Below are 26,393 nucleotides of genomic sequence, written 5' to 3'. Positions count from 1 at the left end.
GGTATCTTAAATGGGGTGGTCAAGGAAAGACCTAAAGGAGGCGACAGAGAAGAGCAAATGAGGCAGAAGACATCAAAATACAAGATCCTGAGTCACAGCATCCCCTCTTCTTTTCCACTAACCCAAAGCATTAAAACAAGTGTTGGCTAATCTGATGCTATTAATATAAAGATCTTGACACTGGTATCTCAAATAGCAATGATAGCAATAACAAAATAATTAACCAAAGGAAAATGGAGTCAAAGGAATTAGAATAATGTGAAAAAATGGTCCTTAAGTGAATTCTGAGCTTAAGTGTGTGTGGTAGCACCAACATTAATTATCGATCTTTTCAGAAATGTTCACAATTCCTCTGAATAGTAAACAAGTTGTATATTTTTATTTCAAAAATGAAAGTGTGTTAAGTCACTTTGTCAACTATCTTAAAAGTCTTTTAAATATTCAAATATTGCTGGAGAGCCTTATTTTTTAATTTTATAATGCAAATTCATGGAAGTTTCATCTTAATGCTTCATATCACTGAAACAAAGTTCGCTGCTGCTGCTAAGTTGCTTCAGTCGTGTCCGACTCTCTGCGACCCCACAGACTCTGCCATCCCTGGGATTCTCCAGGCAAGACACTGAAGTGGGTTGCCATTTCCTTCTCCAATCCATGAAAGTGAAAAGTGAAAGTGAAGTCGCTCAGTCGTGGCCGACTGTTCACGACCCCATGGACTGCAGCCCACCAGGCTCCTCTCTCCACGGGATTTTCCAGGCAAGAGTACTGGAATGCGGTGCCATTGCCTTCTCTGGAAACAAAGTTTAGCTGGAGACTATTGGGTAATCCCCTCTTTGATCTAAGGATATAATGAACAGAACTCTGTATGTCCAGTAGCAATTATTTCATTTTCCAAACTAGGCACTCCAGCATCAGGTTAAAAAGTTACTATAGAGAGAATAAAAAAAAGATTAATTACTTACCTGAGAGTTCTAGAAAGCCTCTTAAAAATGCAACACCGTTTAGCTGGCTGGCTGGTATGAAAGCTAGAAAGACAAGAAAAAAATGAGATTTTATTATATAGTAAGTAATTAATTAATTTCACGACAATTTTTCAAGCCTATACTTAGTTTCCTAGTTTTGAATAAAAGACCACAATTTAAATTATAAAATTCTATTAGCATCTGTTTAATTCAAGATTTTAATCTTACATTTCATGTTATCATTGTATTTTCTAACATATTTCCCTCAGAATAATCTTAAATGATTATACCTCACTGCTATAAAAAAAATGAGTTAAACATGCAAAGAGCATCAAATTATTTTCACTTAAGAGTTGAGAACAATTTAAAAGTTATTTGCTAATGATGTATTTTGCTGTAATATAAACTGTTAGGAATAATACTTTATAATCTTAATATACTTAGCTTGGGGATCCTGGAAAAAACTGTTTCTTAGGCCAAGTGACATTACCATCAGTAAAATGAAACACTTAAAGAACCTTCTGCAATTACTATAAAAGCTTTTAAAGAACATCAATTAAAGGAAGCAGAACTCAAGTTAAAACAATACTTCCTCTATGCACAGAAAACCACTAACCAAATTTTGCAGCCGATGCTAACAGCTTGATACTGCCTTCTAAGTTGATAAGGAAAGCTTTCCTGTATTAGAAAGTCAGGCAGAATTAGCCAGGATCCTTGGTGGCTCAGAAGGCAAAGAATCTGCCTGCTAATGCAGGAGATCTGGGTTCAATCCCTGGGTCGGAAAGATCCCCTGGAGAAGGGAGTGGCTCCCCACCCTAGTATTCTTGCCTGGAGAAGTCCATGGACAGAGGAGCCTGGCGGGCTACAATCCATGGGCTTGCAAAGAGTGGGACATGCCTAAGCGACTAACACTTTCACTTTCTTTTGGCATAGCACAGTATTACTCAAAGTGTGATCCATAGGACCAGCAGCATCTGCATCACCTGGGAGCTTATTAGAAATACTGAATACAAAGTCTCAGCTCCCACTCCAGACCTCCTGAATTAATCTCTGGTGGTGGTGCCCAGAAACCAGTTTCAATACGTTTTTCAGATGATTCTTACACAAACTAATCATCTGAAAAACTTACTGAAACTTTGCTAGCCCTAGCTTGCACTGACAGACCCAAACTAGGCAACACATCAATTCAATGGATATCCTTAGACACATGGTAACTATCCATCAACATACCATGTACACATGGGAAAAGAATGACTACCTAGCCCCAAGAAAAAGTCCTCAGAATAGATGCCATGGTGAATACAAAGAACCACTTTCTCAAGTAGGTAAGACACATATTTAATATGAGGCAGAATAGCTGAATAGTACAGAACTCAAAAAAACAATTGATTCCTATGAGGGACCACAGTGATCAGATACTTCACAGAAGGTAAAATGAGAGGGAAGGAGAGGAGCATGCCAAAGAATAAAAAAGAATAAGAAAAAGTCACTCTATGGAATATGGGGCAAACTATACACTGGGGAAGATCAATTATTTTGAGGGGCTTGACTTCTGTCTGGTATGGTTACAGAGTTGCTATGGGCTGAGGATAAAGGTACTTGACCTCTGAGAAAACAATGCTTCTGTATGTACAGAGCTCAATCTTATGACAAAAATTCCAGAGTCAGAGTGAGGATATCCAATTAGGGGGAGGTACTTGAGGTAACCAAGGAAGCAAGGCATGAGTGAAGTAGGGGAAACGCAGAGAGACTTACAAAGCCCTTAGAAGAGTAGAAGTGGACATTTCAGTTCTGTATGATCCGAACGATGAGTAAGTGTGCCTGATGATGCTGCAGTACAGGCTTGGGGCTCACTAGAAATTAGAAAGTTTATGAAAGAAGCCTAGGGCCAGTTGGGGATATTTTGGGGGTAGAATGGGGCCAGAGGTCCCACAAGACAGTTGAGGAGCCTATGGCAAATGGGAGAGGACAGAATGACCCATGAACTTAAGGAACCCTAAAGATAACTTTCAATTTAAAATCCTATAAATTCAGGGCAGAATTAAAGCCCTGTTGGAGCAGCCATGTGTTTGGCACAGAAGAAGAGACCAGCATTCCCCCCCAGCAGTATACTGAGAGAAAGATTGGCTGGAGTCTGGTTTGGAACAACTGAGGCACAGGTGCAGAACCACTGCAGTAGTTGTGAGGCAGAGTGGTAAATCACAGAAAGATAGATTTTCAGGAAGCCATGATGAATGGTGCCAGATCAAGAGAACACCATAGGCTTCAGAAACTTAAAAGTGTATTATTTCCACATGATGCTCCACATTTATGCAAATGATGCATTGAGACAGACTGAGCTTAAAGGGGAGGGGGTAATAATAGCTTGGATCCTAGACAGACAAAAATGTTTGACTTATTTGTGTCCTGTGATCCGTCAAATAGTTTGAGATGAAGAGTTGGATCTCAGGAAAACTCAGCATTGAAATTGGAGGATTTACAGTTGAAAGGTAAAATATAAAACTCTCAGAGTGGTTAAGGTACCAAGAAAAGAAATGCAAAGAGCCAAGAAGAGCTGAAGAAAGAAAAGGTAATGAAACGGAGAAGCAAAAAAGAAAAAAATTGTGGTAATCGTTTAGGAGAACTTGCAAAGAGTTTAAAGAGTGAGCGATCAAAAGTATCAAATACTCTTAAAGAAGTCATAGAAGAGTAAGAATGAAAAGCAATGAATACATTTAGTGATTAGGACATGATTGATAGTCTTAAAAGGGGCAGCTTGAACTGATTAAGATGGGGGTGATACTCAAATTACAAAGAAATGACAACATAAGATAGAAAAGAATACGTTTTACAAATGTTGACAGTGAAAGAAAAATAAGAAAATATGCAAAGTAAAGGCATCTTTACCTCATACTAAAAAACCTGAAAATATTTGTAGGCAAAAGGAATGTGGTACAGAGAAAAAGATGAAATGAGGGTGCATAAGATTATGGAGGAAATGGAAGAGATGAGGGGCAAAACTAACTTTGAAAAAGTGGACATGTCTTTTTCTGAGATTAATGTCTGGATGAAGGGGAAAAGATTTGAGGTAGAAAAACGTTAACCTTGGGAAAAATGAAAAAAGATGATCTCTGAGTAATTAGTGGGCAAGGTTAACAACTGAGAGCCTAGAATAAAATCCTGAAGGTACTGAAAAGCCATCTACACAGATGTTGAAGACAAAAACAAGTAAGCATTCTTAAAAGAGAGGACCACATTAAAGTTCATAAATTCAAAGCTGACTAAAACAAGCACAGTCTAGAAATGAGCAAAGAGAAAGATCAAAAAGGGTAAGGGAGTCAAGGACAGCAAGGTAAGCGTGGCTGACGATTTGAAGGATTCTAGAACAAAAAAACAAAGCAAGATTCTCAACAGATGACTTTGAGGCTGAAGTTAACTATAAGATTGGATTTAGTGATACTGGACTGAAAGGAGGAGCCAAGACTAAAGTCTAGAAGTAATGAGATTTCAAAATGGATGAATATTGCATATGACAAGGTAACATTGGATGGTGGCATTTTTTAATGCCTTAGAGGTGGATGTGAAGTGCTGGCATTAAAGTCAAGGTACAATGAAGTTGGGCTGGGGAATCATCAAGGGGAAAAAAACACTGAGAGTTAAGTGCTCAAGGCATTAAAAAATGTGGGCAAATCCTTGAAAGTGGTAGCTAACTATGACCATAAAGTAACACAGGCAGAATAAAGGTACTTGACCTTTATTATAAGCTCCAAGACACCACTTTTATTGGTTTTTTTATTTGACTGAAAATAAATGGACCTACCTCCATTTGAATAATCAACTAATCATATTTATATCTGAACAATTTTTGTTTATTTAGAAAAATCCATACTGAAGGAATAAAGTACTAATAAGATTCAAACGAAAGTAATGTGGGCTTTGAAGTCTTTCTCTAGCATAGAGTACATGGTAGGTGCTCAAAGAATGTAAAATAATTGATATATGAAAAAGAATTCCAACAGTAATGTCATGACTGGACTATTCCTGCAGTCTCATTTCACATTTCATCAAATGAATGCAAAGATGGAGGCCTTGAAAAACAAATGGACAGATGGGTTAGAGGGAGAATGAGAGATAAAGAACACAAGAGAGTGAGCATGTGAGCACCGATGATGTTCCTAGCATTTCTGACAAAGCTGAAGTCTCTAAAAGAGATTGCTTTGAAGTGGGGAACACTGCATAGTTGCATGCACTTATCTGATAAGATATTTTGGAACATTTGAAATTTTATTCACTTTTTGAAAGACTTAGAAAAATAACTTCCCTACCAAACCTATTCTAATTTCATTAGCCTGTTCCTAAAAATTTTGTCCTGCTAATTCATGAGTTATTATGCTGGAAAACAGTATTGGGTAATATCCTCGAAGTTCCCTGTTGCTAGATCTTTTTAGATCCTTGATATGACAAAGTGGCTTTGTTATAAAAAAACAAATTATCTTGAATGGTAGTTTTGACTGGCCGTGTACATGTTTAACTCACCTCAGCATATGATTTACAAAGGCTTTGTTACAGTTAGTGCTGTACTTGCAAAAATTACAGAGCACAAATAATGAAAAGTGGCTTGCAAAATCTTTTATTTTGGTATGACATTCAATGCACGTGTGTATTCCCCGACGACACCTTATGGAGACAGAAAAAAATGATAAAAATATATTGTAAAACCAAAAAATAACGTAAAGACTTATTCATGTTTTATTAATTGGAGCCAAGATGTTTTAATTAAATCTTTAAATAGAGACTTGGAATTTGAAAATCTGCTTTGAAACAATAAGCTAGAGTAAGTAAAAACTCTAATATCAGTTAACGTTTCCTTAGAATAAAAAGGATCACATAAACCAATTCAACTATCCTAAGATATAAGCACAAATTATAAGATTAGTGTAGAAGATGGCAATTATAAAATAAGTACAGTAATTCAAGTTCTGTTCAGCACTAGTAAAAAGTATCTTTTTATTATTTTCTTGGCCTTTATGCCAGATAAGTGATTATCATGTAAATGAACATTATCTGGTGATATGGTAAGCTATATTAAAATAACCTTGAATATTTAATATTGAAATAGGAATGTGTATCAGGAATAAAAGATATTACCGTAAGTTCTTCAAAGCTATGCTGATTTTACTCTTCCTGTTGCGCTTTTTCTTTGGCTTGTAAGAGGTTTTTGCTCTGCATTTAGCTGCACCTCTACCTTGCTTACTGGTACTAGGTTTACTTCTAGTGGATGTAGCTGCACGAAACTTTCTTGTCTTATATTCACTTGCATTAGATCTTGGAGAACTTCCAGTAGTTTTAGTTTTAGACTTCGAAGGTGAGACCTGCAGAGAAGTGCTTGCAGAACTACTGGAAGATAGAATACTCTTGGAAGTTGATGGTCCTGAATGAAGAGATCCAACTGAAGCTCGGATAGTGACCTATAAAAATACAGACAATACATACTTTTAGAAAATTAATCATCACATTAATATTAAAAAAATCACACTCTATGCAAAGCATAATTGGTTTTTGACAAGGGTGCTGAAGTAATTCAAGGGGGAAAACAATAGTCTTACCAACAAATAGTGCTAGGACAGCTGGATTTCTACCTGCGAAAGAATCAATTTGGACCCTACCTCATACTAAATACAAAAATTAATCCAAAATGTATCAAAGACCAGATTTTAACAGCTAAAACTGCGGAACTCTTAGAAGAAAACATAGGAGTAAATCTTCATGACCTTGGGTTAGGCAATGATTTCTTAGGTATGATACTAAAAGCACAAGAAACCAAACAAAGAACAGATAAATGGACTTCTTAAAAATGAAAACTTTTGTACTTCAAAGGACATTGTTAATAAAGTGAAAAGATGACCACAGAATGAGAGGAAATATTTGCAAATCATATCTCTAATAAGGGACATGTATACAGCATAACTTACAACTCAATAACAGACAACCCAATTAACAAATGGGCAAATGATCTGAATAGGTAATATACATATGAAATAAGCATGCAAAAAGATGCTCAACATCATTGGTCAGTAAGGAAATGGAAATCAAAACTCCAGTAATACATCACTTTAGACCAACTAAATGGCTATAATGAAAAAGACAGGTAGCAACACGTGCTGACAGGATGTGGAGAAATTTCAGCCTTCATATATTGCTAGTGGGAATGTACAAAATGGTACAGTAGCTTTGGAAAAGTTTGGCAGTTCTTTAAAATGTTAAACATAAGAATTATTATATAACCCTTAGGTGTTCCACTCCTAGCAATTTCACTCAAGGGCAAGGTCCATACAAAAATGTGCACATGAAGTTTCCTGACAGCATTATTCATTATAGTCAAAAAATAGAGACAAACCAAATGCTCGCCAACTGGTGAGTGAGTAAATAAAATATGGTATATTCATACAATTGAATAATATTCAGCCATAAAGGTACTGATACTTAAGTACTAATACAGCCTTAAAAGAGAATGAAGCACTGATACAAGGTACAGGATGAACCTCATGGATGAACCTCAGAAACATAAGTGAAAGAAATAAGCCATAAAGGACCACATATTATAGATATATGATTCCATTTATATGAAATGTACAGAACAGGAAAATTCATAGGGACAGAAAACAGGTTAAAGTTTGTCTTTTGTTGTTGAGGGGAAATTGGGAGTGACTGGATATGCAGTGACAAAATGTTCTCAAATAGATTGTAGTGATGTTTTCACAACTCTGTGAATATGCTAAAAACTAACGAATTGTATACTTTAAATGGGTAAACTGTATGCATGGTATATGAATTACATGTTAATAAAGTTGTTACCGGGAAAAAAATCACCACCATACAAAAAGTTAAATATCTAAGTATAAACTACAATCAAAGAAGTCTCCCATTTATTCTAAATTTTTGTTGTTCAGTCACTGAATCGTGTTCGACTCTTTGCAACCCCATGGACTGCAGCATGCCAGGCTTCCCTGTCCTTCACTTATCTCCTGGAGTTTGCCCAAACTCATGTCCAGTGATTCGATGATGCCATTCAACCATCTCCTCCTCTGTAGCCCCCTTCTCCTGCCCTCAATCTTTCCCAGGATCAGAGTCTTTTCCAATCAGTCAGCTCTTATTCTATAAATAGTCATACCAATTAAATGAAATTCACCTCAGTATTTATTTACTATTGTAATACTGGTTTTGTATTGATGGCATTTATATGTTAACAGATATTTTAATAGGTCAAAAGAGCTCATCTTATGGCTATTTTATATTCTGATATAACTCAATAGCTAGAGGTCAAATTTTAAATCTCAAATCCTGAGATAACTCTGGAAAGGCCTGCATTACTCCTTGGTATCTATAAAACAGATCTTCAGAATCATTACATCACACTGGAAATATAGAATATTGTACATCAATTATACTTCAATTAAAAAAAAATACCTACACCCCTCTAAAAACAAATGAACAGATCTCCAATAAATGTGACCTGCTCTCTCTGGGAGTTCATCAAGCAGGATTTATGGTTCCAAAGGTTACTGTGGTGGTTACAGCAATTCATCATACAGCATGGAGAGTTTAATTAATACTCAGAATTTTCTTAGAGGAAGCTAATAAAAAATTTATCATTTAATATTCTGAAAAATAAATGTTTGATTATACCCATTTGGTTAATAGTGAAAAAGTTACCTATTAACATTTTCTTTAATAACTTGATTATACTATTGCCATGTACTTAAGGAACAGCAAATGAGGAAAGCCTATGAAATACTTGTGGCTTAGTATCATACAAAAAGTGCTGAAATAGGAGTCAAAAAACCTGAAGTTAACTTTCAATACTACCTCTTCCAAGCCATGTGACCTTGAGTAAGTAACTTATCCTAAGCCTCCTCATCTGTAATACGGGAATAATACCTGCCTTCTCTACCTCATTGGTTTGTTACAGGGATTAAATAACGGAATGAATGAAAAAGCACACTGAAAACATAATTCTGAAGTGCTAACAAGTGGGGCACTGAAGAACTGATGCTTTTGAACTGTGGTGTTGGAGAAGACTCTTGAGAGTCCCTTGGACAGCAAGGAGATTCAACCAGTCAATCATAAAGGAAATCAGTCCTAAACATTCACTGGAAGGACTGATACTGAAGCTGAAGCTTCAATACTTTGGCCACCTGATGTGAAGAATTGCCTCATTGGAAAAGACCCTAATGCTGGGAAAGACTGAAGGCTGGAGGAGAAGGGGACAACAGAGGATGAGATGATTGGATGGCATCACCGACTTGATGGACATGAGTTTGAGCAAGCTCCAGGAGTTGGTGATGGACAGGGAGGCCTGGCATGCTGTAGTCCATGGGGTCGCAAAGACTCGTACACTACTGAGTGACCGAACTGAAGAAAACACTTAGGATCATTTTAAATAATAATATACTATACTAATTATTACTATTATTAATAAGGGAAGATATGAGAGAGGATTGCACTGCTTATACTAATATTAGAATTTCGCATGTCTTCTTCCAGCATGGAATGAATGGCCTATAGGGAAAGATACTGGATAGCTTCTCTTCCTCTAGAGCTTCAGAGCACTGCTTTCCATTATTTTAATGAACTCAAATAGCAGACATACTCACATTCAAAGGTTAGTACTCAAAATACGTAAGTGTTTGGGAATTATTTCACTTTGGATTATGTATCTCTCCACTGGAGCAAACAGTCAAAAGCTGACTTCATTCAGGGAGGGAGGAGGGAGGAGGGTTCAGGATGGGGAACATGTGTATACCTGTGGCAAATTCATGTAGATGTATGGCAAAACCAATACAATATTGTAAAGTAATTAGCCTCCAATTAAAATAAATAAATTTTAAAAAAAGTGAGAGGAAAACAGATGTACATAAGGCAAATAGGGGAAATGAAATTTGTAGTCAGATGTATGTTTGCTCACTTAACACAGCAATGTTAATCAAGAGAACTTGCTTCTCTAAGAGTAGTTTCAGTAATACTAACTTCAACAAACCATGGCATTCAAGGCATTATAACAGATGTTGGAGACACAAAGAAATTAAGTATGATTCCTCACCAGCTGAAGCAGACATATAAGCTGCCAACTGGAAACGCTCAAAGCAGACTATAGAATATTGAAACAACACACTGACTCAGTCTACAGTTAATCTAGTTGCACTCACTACAAGTGAATATGCTCCAGTATAGCACATTTCAATCAATTCAAAAAACAATGGGCAGAAAATTTTCTTTCTAAGCATAAGAATGATAAAACCTAAAAAACATTTTGATGACAACCAGAAGTCAATTTTTAATATTATAAGGGGTTTATTTGTATTGTCATATAATGGTAGAATACAACCTATTTAAAATTCACATTTTTGGGGATGCAGACATAGAGAACAGAATTGCGGACACGGGAGAAAGAAGAGGGTGGGACAAACGGAGAGAGCAGCATCTGTGGCTGATTTATGTTGATGTATGGCAGAAACCAACACAATATTGTAAAGCAATTATCCTTCAATTAAAAATAAAGAAGCCAAAAATAAACATTAGAAAAAAAGAATACCACCAGGAGAAAAAAAACACAACTCACTTTTGTCCCAGGAGGCAATCCCTCTAGCTCTTTAGGCTTTATAAATGTCCGATGTTCAAGCTTGTGAACCAGTTTCTCCTTGTAGGTCAAAAATTGTAGTCTGCACTGTGTACAACGATGAATTCCTTTTCTCTGTTTACAGAAAATATTAGAAATAATATTAGAAAGAATAATTTCTACCATCACAAATCCCAGGATCAGAAATTGCTCTTAATTCTAAGAGCTTAAAAATTTAAAAGCCAGAATTTTACCACATCGTATCATAAATAATACCAAAACATTTCATTTTTAAAAAGTACTTCTTACATTAGTATTTGGGTTTCAAAGTATTTGTTATCATACAGGTAATCAGTATGATAATTATATCAATTAGATTACAATGGGACAAGTCCTATGCTATTTGTAGTATGAGTTTATTTAAATATAAATGTGAAGTATAAACTATTCAAACATATGATATGTGAAAATGAGCTAGCTATATTACATTTTATTTTTGAAAAGATCAATAATCTTATTTCCATTTGTTTTGCAAGTTGGTAAAATAAATTGAACCGTCTAAAATTAAGCAAATTTAACCAGATAACTCCCAAAAGAATTACGTTATAGAAATGGTTGTATAAAGCAATGTTTGTCCAACAGAACTTTAACAGTGAGGATGTTTTATAGCTGCACTATCTAAAGTGGTATCCACTGCCACATGTGGTTGTTGAGCACTTGAAATGTGGCAAGTGCAACAGAGAATGGAGTTTTAAATTTTAATTTTAAACTAATTTAAATAGACACATGTGGCTAGTAATATTGGACAGCATGGCTATAGAAGCATAAATCAGAACAACTGATCTGAATCTACTATTTGAGAACTCCTTGACCATGTTCCTTCTCAAAGCTGGTCCTTTTATTATTTTACCAATAGGAAACAGGACCCAAGAGATGTAAGACACTTGCTCATAGCTACTTAGTGGTTTTTCTACTACAAATTAGCAACTGCAATTTTTATGTACATGCACTTGTCTATTAAAAGATGCATTTTATATTTATTTGTAAATTTGGAACAACATACAAATATAAAAGAATGTTTTCTCTAGAAGTGTTTCCACAGGCTCATCATTTCCACTTAAAACACAAGTAACCATTTAGGAAAATCCAGTGAGATCATGTATATGAAAATATCTAGACATTACTGGTGCATAACAGGTATTGGAGAAATACAAATTCTTTACTAAGTTCAAAGCACTATATAACTATAATGTATTTGTATTACTCTTTCGGTTTCATCTTGTTTAGAAGTAATGTTAATTGGATCATATCACAGGTACAGCCAACATAAACAAATTCACCTGTATGTGCTCAAGAGAGGGGAAAGGGGGAAAAAAAAGTCAGGAAGAGGATGGCAAGACATGACAGAAAATTGCTCAGATATAGCTGCCAGAAATCTCTTCTCTGCTTGTACTTATATCTCATCTAATTTCATGATTTCAAATAGCATTCATCCAACTGCCTACTCAACATCACTATTTGATATCTAGCATGCATTTCATTCACATGAACAAAATTAAACTCCAGATTTTCCCCCATCCACCCTGCAAAAAATCTGTTCCTTCCCTAGTCTCTCCAGTATCTCAATATATGGGAACGTCACTCTTGCAGCTGCTCAGGATGAAAATTGGTCACTCAACTCTCTCATGCCCCACACCCACCCCACTGATAAAACCATAGTCTTTCCACTTTTCATCACTTCCTACCACTGCCACCAGATCAGTCCAAGTCACTCACCTGGACTCTCATGGCAGTCTCCTACCTTCTTCCTGGTTTCTAGTCTTTTCTCCCAACAATCTCTTTTCTCCACGGCTGCCAGAATCATCTCTCATGTGCTTAAACACTCTAATGGCTTTCCATAACACTCCCAAATCCTGACTGTGGCTTCCAGGGACCTACAATATCTTCCCCACATTCTCTTGCTACCACTTCATTTCCTACTACTCTTCCTCTCACTTGTTTACCATGTGCCAGACACACTGGCCTCCTTGTTGCTCCTTGAACATCTAGATATATGCTCACCTCACTACCAACTGGTTCCTCTGCCTGCAACATTCACTTCCAGATGGCCACATGGCTTACTCCCTTATTTCCTCTGGAGAGACTTCTTTGACCACCCCATATATACATTTAAAAAAAACAACAACCCGGAAACTGCTCTTTCACCTCTTAAGCCCTGGCATTCCCTCGCCTCCTGTATTTCCTTCCTATGGTACGTATCACGTGTTTGAATACACATACATTCAGACATAATACGCATTCTCATTCTCTCCTAATGCAAATTTCAGAAGGCACAAACTGTTTTGCTCACTTCTGTAAAACAGTCCCTGGCATATATTAGGCACTAAATAAGTATCTGTTAAATAAACAGTGAGGCAGGCAGCAAGAGAATGACAGTACATACGAGAAGCAGGCACAATTAAACTAGTTCGAAATACCTGCCATTCCATTCATTGAGCATTTGCCCAGAGCCCTGAGATGAGGACATTAATTGACAATTCCTAGTTGGACTCAAGTCTTTCATATCTCTTATTACATGTATGCTTGTGATGTGCTAATAATAATACAGTACATTTTAAAAATAACATGATGTTCAACCAAAAATGGTGACCTATCCCAAGGAATAGAGAAAAAACTGTATTGAACTTTTTGACAAAGATATTATATTGTCTGGGTGATCTGAGGGTCTTCAAGGCTAATTCTGACTGTCTGTAATACTTGCCTTTAGATCTAATGCCAGTAAAGAATGACTCTGCAATAAAAGTTTGGGAAATAGGTCAATTTTTGGCTTTGCCAATTATTACAGAAAGTGACATCGGGCAAATTAACTTACTCTCTATAAAGCTTTGTTTCCTTATATGTGAAATGAAAATGCTTACATACCTGCTTCATAAAGAGGTTGTGAGGATTAAACAAGATAATCCAAGTAAAAGCACTAGTGACTGTCACACAGCAAGTGATAAGCATATGTTAACTGCTTGTTATTACTATAAAGATCGAATGAGGCTATTAAACACAAATGAAATCCTTCATTATTTCTTAAAAGTTGTACAAACTATTTCTAGCTCTAAAATCACTGAATACATAACATTTTAAGGAAAAGGTTACAACCAAAGTCTTCCAAAAGAACAGAATGACCCACATTTATATGAATTCAACAATTCTTATTGTCTAAAATTGCCCTAATAGCATCTTAATTACAAGCTTATAAACTTGCTCAGCTTTAATTTTCAAGTCTTTCATGAACAATTATACAAACTGCGAATACTTTGAAGGATGTCTGATGACCCTTCTTATTAATATTCTTTCCTCTACTGACTGCTGACCGCCTACCTGGTAGGTACACCAAACTTACAAAACAAATGGGCGCCCGTGGTGTGTCAGTACTCCCTGGTTTGATGACTCAGTAGGACTTATAGAGCTTAAAAGTTGTTATACTCACAGCTATGATTAATTATAGTGACAGGATACAGAATAGGATTAATACAGGAAAAAAGTGCATCAGGTGAAATCTGGTGGATACTGATACCAGTTTCCAAGTGCCCTCTCCCAATGGAGTTGCACAGGACACGTTCATCAATCCCCCAGCAACCAATTGTAGTAACAAGTGTGAAGTTTTTAGGCTTTTGTTTTGTCTTCTAAGGAAGATATTTTGAGTCTGAAAGTCCAGGTTTTTTATGAGCTTCAGTCATCAAATCTTCAGAATCCCAGAAGAAAAGCAGGAATTCACCACAATCATATTCTGGCACAAATGGTCTAGAAAAGCTGGTGCAACATGGCTCAAGGTATCAGGCATGCAAAACACTTATCAGTTAATAACAAAGGCTCAGTTTCCAGGAGTTAGCCAAGGGCCAGTTATACAAGTAGGCCCTTCTGAAAATGTGCATGATTTGAGCAACTCAGACTTGCTGGGTTAACACTTTCCTATTTATGTGGCAAGTTAAGACACACAACTCACACTACGAAGACTGATTACAAATCAGGTTAAACCACTTGGGAGACATAGTCCACATAGCAGGCCCATCCATCTCTTTACCTTTCTACCTCACTCTGGAGCTTAGTAAAGCACAAGAAAAAGAGTTATGTTAAAAGTTTTGCAATAAAATAAAGCTACTGCTTTATATCTCTTTGTTGTTGAGTCTCTAAGTTGTTTTTGATTCCTTGAGACCCCATGGACTGCAGCACCCCAGGCTTTTGTATCCTTCACTATCTCCCAGAATATGCTCAAACTCATGTTCGTTGAGTCTTTCTTTCAAAATCAAAGGTCAAAAGATAAAATAGAGAGCACCAAGATCAGTGTTTCACAAGCTCTACTCAAGAGATGTTAAAATGTATTGTGCAAGTAAGGATTTAATGGTTAAATAAGTTTTGGAAATAATATATACCATATTCTTTGCTTGGAAATTTATGCTCTTTTAAGTATTTTTCAGCATGTGAAAAGCGCTGAAAAATTCTATTAAAAATAAAAAGCTATTTTGTAAGTTCAGCCATTACTGAATTTCTTTTTCCAGGAACAATTTTAGAGTAGACCGTCTATCTACTTGATATCTGATGGAACACTGCTGGGGAAACTTGAATAGAAAGGTTTTGCTATAGGTTTGTAACAGTATTGGGATATATGTGTATATTCCATTATTTTAATTATTATTTGCATGACAGTGTAACTGCCATTTGTCTGGGGTTCACTTTTGGTTTCTCTTTTTTTGGATATTTATTTTAATCTAACTTTATGCCATAACAAAGGACCTGTTGTAACACTGTTCCTGGCCAGTGATCCAGCCCTGAGCCTTTGGAGTGGGAGCACTGACTCCAAGACCCTATACAACCAGAGAACTACTAACCCTAGGGAGTATCAAATAGTGAGAACTCACTCACACAAAGTAAACCACTTGAATACAAGACCTGGAATCACCCAACCACCAGTCACACCCAGTGTAGGACACCTTATCCAAATAGCAAATAACAGTGAAATGACATACCAGGACCAAAAACACAAAACAAAACAAAAAAAAAGCGTGTTGACACAACAAAGGTGATCCTGAATGTATTTGGATACTCTATTGTTATGATTTTTTTCCAATTAACACCTGTAATTTGATTTCATGATCATCTAATGACTGGAACTGAAAGCAACATTAGCACCAGTGCTGAAAAAAATGGCCATGGATAATGCAGTTGATAATAAGAAAATGTGATGAACTGATCAGTGAGAAGACAAAACTTGATTATATAATCAGATTCAGTAAATTCACTGACTTCTGATTTTAAAAAATGTGTGACTTCTCTTTCAAACACTTAAGAATAGGCTCACTGTTTTACCAAAGTTTTCAGCCCACATGAAAGATAGTCTAATTGCATCAGGAAAACCATCAGCAAGCATAAAATGAAAATTTAAGGGAAAGGAGCAAGCACTAGTACTAATATCCCAGAAATTACCAAACAGAAGTGTTCAAAGTCACCCAAGAAACAAGTTACAACCTAAACACAGTTCTTTGTCATAGTTCACATCTACAAATGTGCCACTGCTGTTTCCTTTGTCACTGGCTGCTACAAGAGACCATTCTGGATCTCTGATGACAACCACATGTCTTCTCATAATTAAAAATGGGTTAGAAAGTGGAAATAAAGTTTGAAAAGAGGAAAACAAAAGATTATGAATCCTCAATCTTATCTTCCTCAGTTAAAAACGTATCCTTTTCCTTGATCTTGATTGTGCTGTACTTAGTCGCTCAGTCACGTCTGACTCTTTGCAACCCCATGGACTATAGGCTGCCAGGCTCCTCTGTCCATGGAGTTCTCCAGGCAAGAATACTGGAGTGGGTTGCCATGCCCTCCTCCAGGAGATCTTCCCAACCCAGGATCGAACCCAGGTCTCCCACATTGCAGATAGTGTCTTCACCGTCTGAGCAACCAGGGAAACCCGTGATCTTGATTAACTACCTTTAAAATAATTCCTATTCTAACCATTCTTAAACCCTTGAAATATCCAACATAAATATTCCATTCATCTTTCCTCTTCCCCTCCACTTTAGGCTGCTTACTTCTACTTACCTTTTATAAATTTCACTATTAGTGAGCCTCATCACCACCAGGAAGCTGACAAGAAGTGGAAGCTTCACAAGTATTTCAGCATAAGTTGTAAATTGTGTTATTTGTAACAACTTTGCTTTCCTTCTGTTTCCCTGGTGGCTCAGACGGTAAAGAATCTTCTTGCAATTCAGGAGACCTGAGTTTGATCCTTGGGTTGGGAAGATTCCCTGGCAAAGGGAATGGCTACCCACTCCACTGTTCTTGCCGGGAGAATCCCATGGACAGAGGAGCCTGGCAGCCTCTATAGTCCACGGGGTCACAAAGAGTTGGACACCTGAGCGACTATCACTTTCACTTGCTTTCCTTCTAGAACAAATCTAACCAATGTTCTAAGTTTTAGGTATGTAAGCTTTTCACTAAGGCAAAAGGAACAAATGAGAACTGCTGCATCTCACCTGATGCTTCATGTAATGATTCATGTAGGGAGTTGCCATCCTACTAACTTTGAGGCAAAATGGACACAGCAAGTTCTTAGTATTTTCATGGGATGCTCTAAAATGAGCTTCTACATCAGAAAATGATGATGATCTATACTGGCAAACCTAGAAATATAAAGAAGACTTACTTTAACTTGGAAAATTATAAATTATATGCAATTATATAAAAGTTCAGCCCTGCAACATTTACAACCACAGATCCTGATACTGCAAGTAATACAGGTGATTTCTGAAACAGAAAAATTGTGTTGCAAAGTTTAGGGATATATTTCTAATTCCATAGCTTCCCTCCTTCTTTTCAAATCTACTATCCCCCAGCTTGACTCAAACTTTCAAGCTCTGATACCCCTTATCTATAAAGTTTTTCCTGTTACATGAAATGGAGCATTCTCTTCTTTGGATTTTAAATAGTATACAGGTTATAACAGAGGCAATTTATCTTTATCTTGCTATCTTATTGGGAACCGCTTCAAATTTTGGAAAAATACCAGCCTAAAAGCCTTTACTTGAGTTCCTCATAACTCACAGTAATTCCTATTTCTCTATCATGTCTATAGTCTTCCCTACAGGGTAAGAAAGCCTGTATGTTTGTCTTTCTCCAGCAGGGCTTTTTGTCTGCCTAGTACAGGGGTTAGCAAACTATGGCCGAAAGATCATATCCAACCCACCACCACATATACATGGGTTAAACCAAGTTCCAAATACTAAAGAGGTTCTTCATTTTGGTAACTCATTTTTATTTAAACAGTTTAAAAAAATCAAAAGAACAGTACTATTTCATGAGAATTAAATACCTAGATACACAATAAAATGTCTGTGTACCTGGCAAATATATGGCATTTCACCAGGTTTATGAGTGTCCTTCATATGTTGCAGAAGAATATGTTCAGTTTCAAATGATAATTCACAGATTTTACAAATAGCTGAAAGTGGAAAAACACACATTACACCATTTTAAAGATATATATCAATCAAAGATTCAATTTGTACATCCATAGCCACAGCAACAACAACAAATAATAGTGGTGTTGACGGTGGTTCCGACAATTTTATAGTTGTTAACTTTGTGATGCTGTTCTAAGGACTTTACTTATTATTAGTTTGCTTTATTCTCATACCATCACTGAGAGCAGTACTGTTAACCTTATTCCCTTTTGTCAGATAAGGGACCTGAGGCCCAGAAAGATTAAGTAACTTGCCTGTCATCTCACTGCCGTTTTAAGAAGCAGAGCTGAGATTTGAATTTAAGTTAAGTTCAAACTCTGTGATTTCAACTATTACAATAGGCAGTTACTTTTCTTATTAGAGTATAAATGAAAACCACCTATTTCATATTTGCAAACTAGGAGATCTGAGTTTTCTAATTTGCCACCTATGTACAATGCATGAGTTATGCCAAGGATATGACAAGCAGGATTTCAACGTCAGTAAGTAATTGTATTGAGAAGTTTATACAAGTTAAAATATGCTTTCAAGCTTTCCCCAAATTACCAAATCTATTTCTTATTCTTATTTTTCCATCAGAATTCTTCAGGATGCCTGATAGGTTAGCTAATCAAAATCATTCATGTTCAAGAGTTTGATAGACTGTGACTTACTGGAAAACTCAAGGGGAGTGTGTGTGCTCTCAATGTGGCACTGCAGCTGGAATGGCGTCGGGTATTGACGGTAGCAGTGCTGGCAGGTGGTGTGGTTTTCCCAACTCTCAGTGTTCTGCTTCTCAAGTTCCAAGTGATGCTTCATGTGGTTCATAAACCTACACGTGATAGTCAACAGGTGCAGATATTCAAATATAGAACCAAAGACAAATCTCACAAATAACTATCTGAACTTACATGTTACAAATGCAGGTGCATTACTCAAAATAACACCTCCAAAGCCATCAATCCTCTCAATTTTTTTTCCACACTTGCAATTCAAATTATTTGCTCTTTTACAACTCAGAATTCCAAAAGCTTTCCAGTGTCACATTTTCTTTATAATGCTTTAGCAGTTCAATCAAGAGAGATCACATATGATTTAGCTCTTCCTTGAAGCTGGAACTCAAGCAATTTGTTTCCTCTAGAGCTGCTGGAAATTTTCTACCCTTTATAACATCTGACTCCAATCTCTGTTAATTTGTAAGGGACCTTGGTTTTTGATCTCCCAGTTCCATTCCACTGATTTGTGAGAGGCTCTCCTGGACTGCAGTCCCTTCTGCTTGGCCATGGTGGGTTTGCTTCGGAGCCTGACACCAGCGCTTTCACAGCAATCCTGTCGTTTCTACTGGTAAACTGCAGGGAGTCACTCATATTCACCATGAACTAGTAATAACTTGCACTTGTTTCTGGTGGGCCACACCATAAGTTGGGGAGGGACAGAGCTCTCAGGTGGCACCCTGATTATCCTTCCAGCCTCGTAATAAGACCTTCCTTTGGAAGATGTCAGAGGGCTCTATGGACTCACTTCGAGTCCTCTCAAAAAGTGTGCACTTCAAATAATCACTTTCATTAACTGCATCAGTAAACAGTTTGCATCTTTTAGTTTTTAAATAACCCCCTGAAACTCCAATACTTTGGCCACCTCATGTGAGGAGTTGACTCATTGGAAAAGACCCTGATGCTGGGAGGGATTGGGGGCAGGAGGTAAAGGGGATGACAGAGGATGAGATGGCTGGATGGCATCACTGACTCGATGGATGTGAGTCTGAGTGAACTCCGGGAGTTAGTGATGGACAGGGAGGCCTGGCGTGCTGCGATTCATGGGGTCGCAAAGAGTCGGACACTACTGAGCGACTGAACTGAACCACTACTTAGCTTCACCATTACTTTAGATTAAATTTTTTTTATAAAGAAAAACAGGCCTCTTTTCTGTACATGAAATACTATCTACATTTTAAATACTTAAAAGAAGGAAACTTTACCACCAAAAGCAGCTACAGAATCATGAGATGGCCTCAGCAAAGACAAATTATTAGTATTTTTATCGGTGTCTTGGTTTCTAAATGCATGTAACAGTGACTTTAACACCTATAATTACAAGAATCTTTTTAATGACACGTTTACTGTTAGAACAAATGGTTCTAACTTGCAGATTGTTCCCTCTGTAGCACCTACTGTCCATTTTTCAGTTCTACATTCTGCTTAGTCAGATTCCCTAAAAGGTTTCTTATGAGAAATAACTATGACCTTCAATGGCACAGAGTACAATATAAACAGGCTTATCTATTTCAAAGGGCTTACTGAAATGTTTTATTGAATTTCAAAGTAAAGTTAATCAAAATTACAATCTTTAGTCTGGGTCAAATATTAACAGCTAGTCACCGAGTCCCCAAAGGAAATAATCATGAAATGAAGTAATAATGTCTGTAACCTAGACAATAATCATTATGGAGGTTTTAACATTTATCTCTTTACATCTACAAAACATCACTTCTGTTTAGAGTTGCTCATGGTTTGCTTTGAAGTATCGTTTAGTCCTTTCATTTTAACATCATCTCTATTTAAATCTTTTTAAAAGTCTTAGTCTTGCCTAAGAATTTACATTTAAAGATCATTAGCCATTAACTTTTCAGCTCATAACTTCAGTAAAATTTATTCGTATAAATAATGTTGGGAAGTCTCTGACAGTCCAGTGGTTAGGACTCTGACTTTCACTGCAGGGGGCACAGGTTCAGTACTTGATGAAGGAACTAAGATCTTGCATGTCTCACAGCACACCCAGAAAAAAAAAAAATTCTGTTAACCAACTAGCTATCCCTTAGTTATTACCCTGCCCTTATCAGCAGCTCACACTTCTTAAACCAGCAGGTGGAGATATGAAAAAAAGAAAACCCCTCATGAGTCTATTCTCAGAATAAAATAGCTGTAACTGGTTTTGGTGACACTCATAGGAAAAAATATCCTACAATTTTTTGACAGGGCTGAGAGGACAAATCTTAAGCTATTAGCATCTACCATCCTTTAAAACCATCGATTTGCCATCCTAATTTTTATCATTAAGGTAAAATGTTATTTAATACATGTAGCATTTTTGGTTATCCAGTGTTTACCGGCTCATTTACTAAAAGTATGTCCAAAATGCCACAACATTCCTAGGTTTTACAAAATATGCTTAGTTTAAAATTTCTAGATGTTCTGATAATCTAGAAATCTGTAGTCTTTTGAAATGAAAACAAACAAAAAAAAAAAACAAAGAAAACTTCATGCTAATATTAAATGGGCTAATCTCATTAAAGAAAAGCCAAAAAGCTAATGATGGAAGAACTTCTAATAGCAGATACATAATATTTCATCGTTGCAGGTGGCGCTAGTGATAAAGAATCCACCTGCCAGAGCAGGAGGTGCAAGAGACGCAGATTTGATCCCTGGGTTGGAAAGTTCCCCGGGTTGGAAAGATCCCCTGGAGAAGGAAATGGCAATCTGCTCCAGTATTCTTGCCTGGGAAATCCCATGGACAGAAGAGACTGGCAGGCTACAGTCCATGGGGCTGCAAAGAGCCAGACATAACTGAGTATACACACACACACACACACACACACACACACACACACACACACCCCAAGGAACTTAACTAGTGAACCACTTTTCTATGCATTTTGCCAAATCTACTAGCATTATTTTCTAATGTATTTTACTATAAGAGTGATAATATGGAAGGAGGTCACAAAGTTCTATCATAACATTGTTTCAGTGTTATAGCTCAAACCATAACTTCTCTTCTATTAAGCTACTGGGACCCTTAACAACTGATAGCTGGCAGGGCTTGATAAAAGGAGGTAAAGAAGTATGAAAACTCATATGAATAATATATGTCAAAGGTCTCTCAAAACTATAAAGTGGTATCATAAATGTAGCATTCACAATTGTTTTAGGCTTATATTACAGTATATTCCAGTGTTTTTATAAGTACTTCATTTTGGACCCAAGAATTCACCAGAAAATAAATGCTAGGCTTAGAAATTACCTATCTATGGAATACTTAGGGATGCTAGTTATAAATTATGGTTTTCAAGGGTAAATATTTTTAAAAGTTTATATACATGTGAGTCACAATAGAGGTACAGACATACATATACATGTATGCATCTCACCTAAGGGAAGTGCATTGGTGTCTGCAATTCACTCTGAAAAGTATAAAAAATCAGGTGGGTCTATGGATAAATAGATATGTAGCAATGTACATATAGTAAAATGTTAATGGTAGAATTGAGGTGGTAAATATACAGGTATGTTCACTAAAATTTCTTCCATTTTGCTATCTGAAATTTTTTATAATAAAATATTAGAAAAATGTCAGGATATATAGCCAATTAAAAAATACTAATCAGTAAGCCTTGTTACTATCTCACTTAGGATAACAGATATGTTAATACACCATATAACTCAAAGACTGTAAAGGACAAGTTTCTAAAATTTAAAGCAAACATGTATAACTCTTCAGAATTCTACTGAGAGTTAAATCTCTACTTTGAAAATGTGTTAATTATAAAATCAAAGCAGACATGTTGCTTAGAGCTAATACTTCTTTAAAGAAGATTTTAAAAAATCACTTTTTCTCAAGGCAAATGTACTAGAATTATAAATATGAATTGTAAAATTAGAATATTAAATAAGACAGACATGGAGAGGTCAAATTGGATAAAGTGGTTCTTCCTGTGATAGGAAAAGACCAGAAGCAGTTAAAAAATAAATAGAATTTCCCCTAGCTTAAAATAAATTTTATCCTTTCTTAAGGTATCTGAAAGAAATACAACTAAATGGATCCAAGTGTCAAACTCCTAAACATGTAAGAAAAGATGAGCTTTTCAACATGAAAATTTGCCTTTATTCTTAGTAAAAAGTTAAAATTGCTTTCCTAAGATGGCACAGAAAAGGAAATACAACATTTACATCTGTAGCACTCAATTTTCAAATCAAAATAGAAATAAATCATTACATACCTAATATTATTTTTAAGAACTTTCAAGCAACTGAAGCATTTAAAGGTTGTGTAAGTCTTCTCCTCATCATCAAAACCTCCTTCATGTCTTCCATAGTAAAAGTCACTAACTAACATAATCAGTTTTCCTTTCTCTGCACCAGTCATATTTTTATTTTCAATGCTTGAAAGCTCTATTTTAATCATTTCCATAAATGTATCTACCATGTCTGGACAACAAACCTGAAAGAGAAAAAAAAAACAGCCTCATTTATATTTCTTTTAAAAGTGAGATACAGGCTCGCTCATGTGGAAATATAGTCTCCCATAGTTTTAATCATAAACAAACAAACAATAAATAAAAGCTACAAGTTAGAGAATGTTTGTCACTTTCCCTAGGTGCAGAAGTATATATGCTAGGATTTCTGTATAACAACAAACGAAAAATAAGTACAGTCACGAGTGCCTGTATATGCAGAAAGAAAATCAAAGAAGATACAAAACAAGTTAATATTTCCTTTGTGAGTTGTACTGGGAACTAGGCAAACAGGAGTCAGGGGTGATGTTTTTCACTGTATTCCCTCTTATGCTCTTTGAATCATGTGACCATATTACTCCCAAATTAAAGATAACAAACTCCTTTTCTTTTCTCTCTCCATTTATTATGAAAAACATAAAAACACCAAGTGTCTCCACACAATATTACATAAATGGAAAATCTGAAAACATTGCAGAAGTTACTTCTTACTTAAAAAACCAAAGCCCAAAGTCCAGTTAACAGAGGTCATACTCAGGGAGTTAGGAATAGTGATAGAAACCAAATACAGTTCCGCCCAAGAATAGAGACTGTATTTGGAATTCTAGGATGTTTCTTTTCTACATTTTTTTGGTGAAATGTTGAATTTGAATGAAAAAAAAACTGCCAATCTTTGAAATAGTAAGCAACAACTTTTCCTACATAGCTTCCTCTGCCTTGCTTTCTTCTCAGTTTTCTTTCCTGCATTATTTTCTACACTGCCATTTTTCTTCCTTCCTTCCCCGCTTCCTGCCATTTATACTGGGCATATGAAAACAATAGAGTACCTTTTCACAGATGCGTAGAACGGTGGAGTATCTACTAAAATATTTTTAAACTATTTTCATTAGCACTTTGAAAATTACCTAAAACAATTTCAAGAGCTTCTTACACCAACATAAAGCTAGAATTAATTTATAACACTACACAAACTGTAATCTCTGAGTTAAAGCTATCATTTCATATGAAATGCTCCACTGTAAGGAATTTATGGCTGAGTGCTCAAAGTTAAAATGCAAGGCTAAGATTTTCACTGAGTAATGTGACATACATATATCACCATGGACAGAAAATAATGTAAAAAAAAACAGAAATTACATGGAAGATTGAGCATCAATAAAAAGACCTGCTTTCTAAGAAGTTTGAAGAATGGCATGATCTAATCAATAAAATATTCTGATTAATATACTATTTCATTAAAAATTAAACTATAATATATAGTATATATAAACCTAATTTTTAAAATTTAATTTGGAAGGATTTTAAAGTCTCTTATAAAGGTATCATTATGAATATCAATTTTTACTTAACTTGTATGAAAACAGCAGTGAGAAGATTTCTTATCTAAATATCTGGACAAATTAGCATTTACTATACATCAACTCTTACTATTTTAATACTAAAATTTTCAGAGATTTGTGAATATTTTTAAAAACCAACTTTCAAAAATGTTTTACCTTCATGTGGTATTTCAAAGGATCCAAAAGATTGAACTCAACATTGCACTTCGGACAAGCTCTTACAAAAAATGTTCCAGTTTTATTGGCAGTTGATACGGTATGTGTACCTAAAATACAGGAGTTTTATGACTCAAATTCTTCTTTTTTAACCTTAAATCCAACCAGTAACAGCAGTTTTAAAATTCATAATTTCTGAAATTTATGTATAAATACAGCTGCTTTTTTATGCTCCAGATTCATATTTACCTTTTGACCACATGACATAAGATGATGTTGCTGAAGAATAATGAATTAAAGACCATGAAGCACAAGGATCTATTTCAGAAACACTTTTGTTGATCTTTGGCTTTTGTGGATTAACAGTGTTTACTTTAGAAATACCAGAATGTTTTATTTTAGGCAGAGTTTCATCTAGACCTACAATGATTAAAATAGTGGGAAAGATATTTGAAATTGCTTTACAATACTGCTTACAACTACTACTAAAATGGCCTTACACTTAAAATTAAGTAAGAATACTTTGGAAATAAAGGTAATATAATTGAACTACAATATCATACAACTGAAAATAAAGAATGATCAAAATTTGTATGATCAATAGGTAGAAATTGCACAACAGCCATTATGGACTACACAGTTTGAACAATTCATGAGATAAACTTTTTATGCAAAAGAATTCTTAAAATGCTTTCAAATAAAGAAACTTATATTTTAATCTAAAAACATAGAGAAACTCCTTAAGATACTTAGAAAAAGTCCCGAGATATCTAACGGAAAACTGAGTTGATTCTTTTCCCACTTAACAACAACAGGGAATTCCAATGTCACTTCATGCCACCACTCACTGCTGCCTCACTGAGATCAATTCTAACAATGTATATATAGATAGTTTACACTATCTATATAATTCCTATGGGCAAAATAGAACCAACTAATCTCAAATATCTTGAATATCAATACCTCACTTGTTCATATGAAAAGGTTTGTAGTTAGTATGATAACTTTCAAACTATGTTTCCCTGAGCCTAATGGTTCCATTTTAGGGAATAGAGTGGGCACAGATACATTGTCCTCGTATTTTTTTAAATTAGATTTTTACATAAAATTTTTGTTTGAATAGAGATTTCATTGCTAAGAATAGCTTTGAGTTTGAAAACCATAATTTTAAAGGTTAAAGAATTATGCGATTGAGGGTATTTGCCAAAGTGGGTCTATTTAGGCTGTAACCAGATTCAGAAAAAGTCCCTTTTGAAAATACCACATAATTGGGCTTCCCAGGTGGAGCAGTAGTAAAGAATTCGCCTGCCAATGCAGGAGACACAGGTCCGATCCTTGGATGGGGAAGATCTCCTGGGTAGGAAGTGGCAACTCACTCCAGTATTCTTGCTTGGAAAATTCCATGGACAGAGCAGCTGGGCGGGCTACAGTCCATGGGGTAACAAAGAGTCCAACATGACTGAGCATACACAAACGTACTTTGTGATAAAGATTCTAAACCTGCATTTAACTTAATGCTTCCAACTCTATACTAATAAGAGAAACAGAATAGATAATATGCCAGGAAAGGAGTATTGCATTAGTGGGTTTCTGTGTCAAAGCTGCATTTCATTCTTTGACATA

The 26,393-nt window shown here is 35.8% G+C and overlaps 1 protein-coding gene across 1 annotated transcript in view; it reads right to left on the bottom strand.

Annotated features, from left to right (window-relative positions):
* Nucleotides 1-26,393, bottom strand: part of ZNF280C (zinc finger protein 280C) — a 50,447-nt gene that overhangs the window by 6,829 nt on the left and 17,225 nt on the right. The window contains exons 5-14 of the mRNA XM_068963107.1: nt 25,020-25,190; nt 24,771-24,880; nt 23,041-23,261; nt 18,719-18,876; nt 17,943-18,043; nt 17,079-17,225; nt 10,558-10,689; nt 6,087-6,406; nt 5,475-5,615; nt 960-1,022 (exon numbers count right to left, since the gene is read on the bottom strand). Coding sequence (XP_068819208.1) covers nt 960-1,022; nt 5,475-5,615; nt 6,087-6,406; nt 10,558-10,689; nt 17,079-17,225; nt 17,943-18,043; nt 18,719-18,876; nt 23,041-23,261; nt 24,771-24,880; nt 25,020-25,190 — 1,564 coding nt within the window. The remainder of the gene's footprint in view (nt 1-959; nt 1,023-5,474; nt 5,616-6,086; nt 6,407-10,557; nt 10,690-17,078; nt 17,226-17,942; nt 18,044-18,718; nt 18,877-23,040; nt 23,262-24,770; nt 24,881-25,019; nt 25,191-26,393) is intronic.

The sequence above is a fragment of the Capricornis sumatraensis genome, chromosome X, assembly GCF_032405125.1.
Source record: "Capricornis sumatraensis isolate serow.1 chromosome X, serow.2, whole genome shotgun sequence".
NCBI classification, from domain to species: domain Eukaryota; kingdom Metazoa; phylum Chordata; class Mammalia; order Artiodactyla; family Bovidae; genus Capricornis; species Capricornis sumatraensis.
Note: the sequence above shows the minus strand (reverse complement) of the source record. Positions and strands in the feature narration are given on the sequence as shown.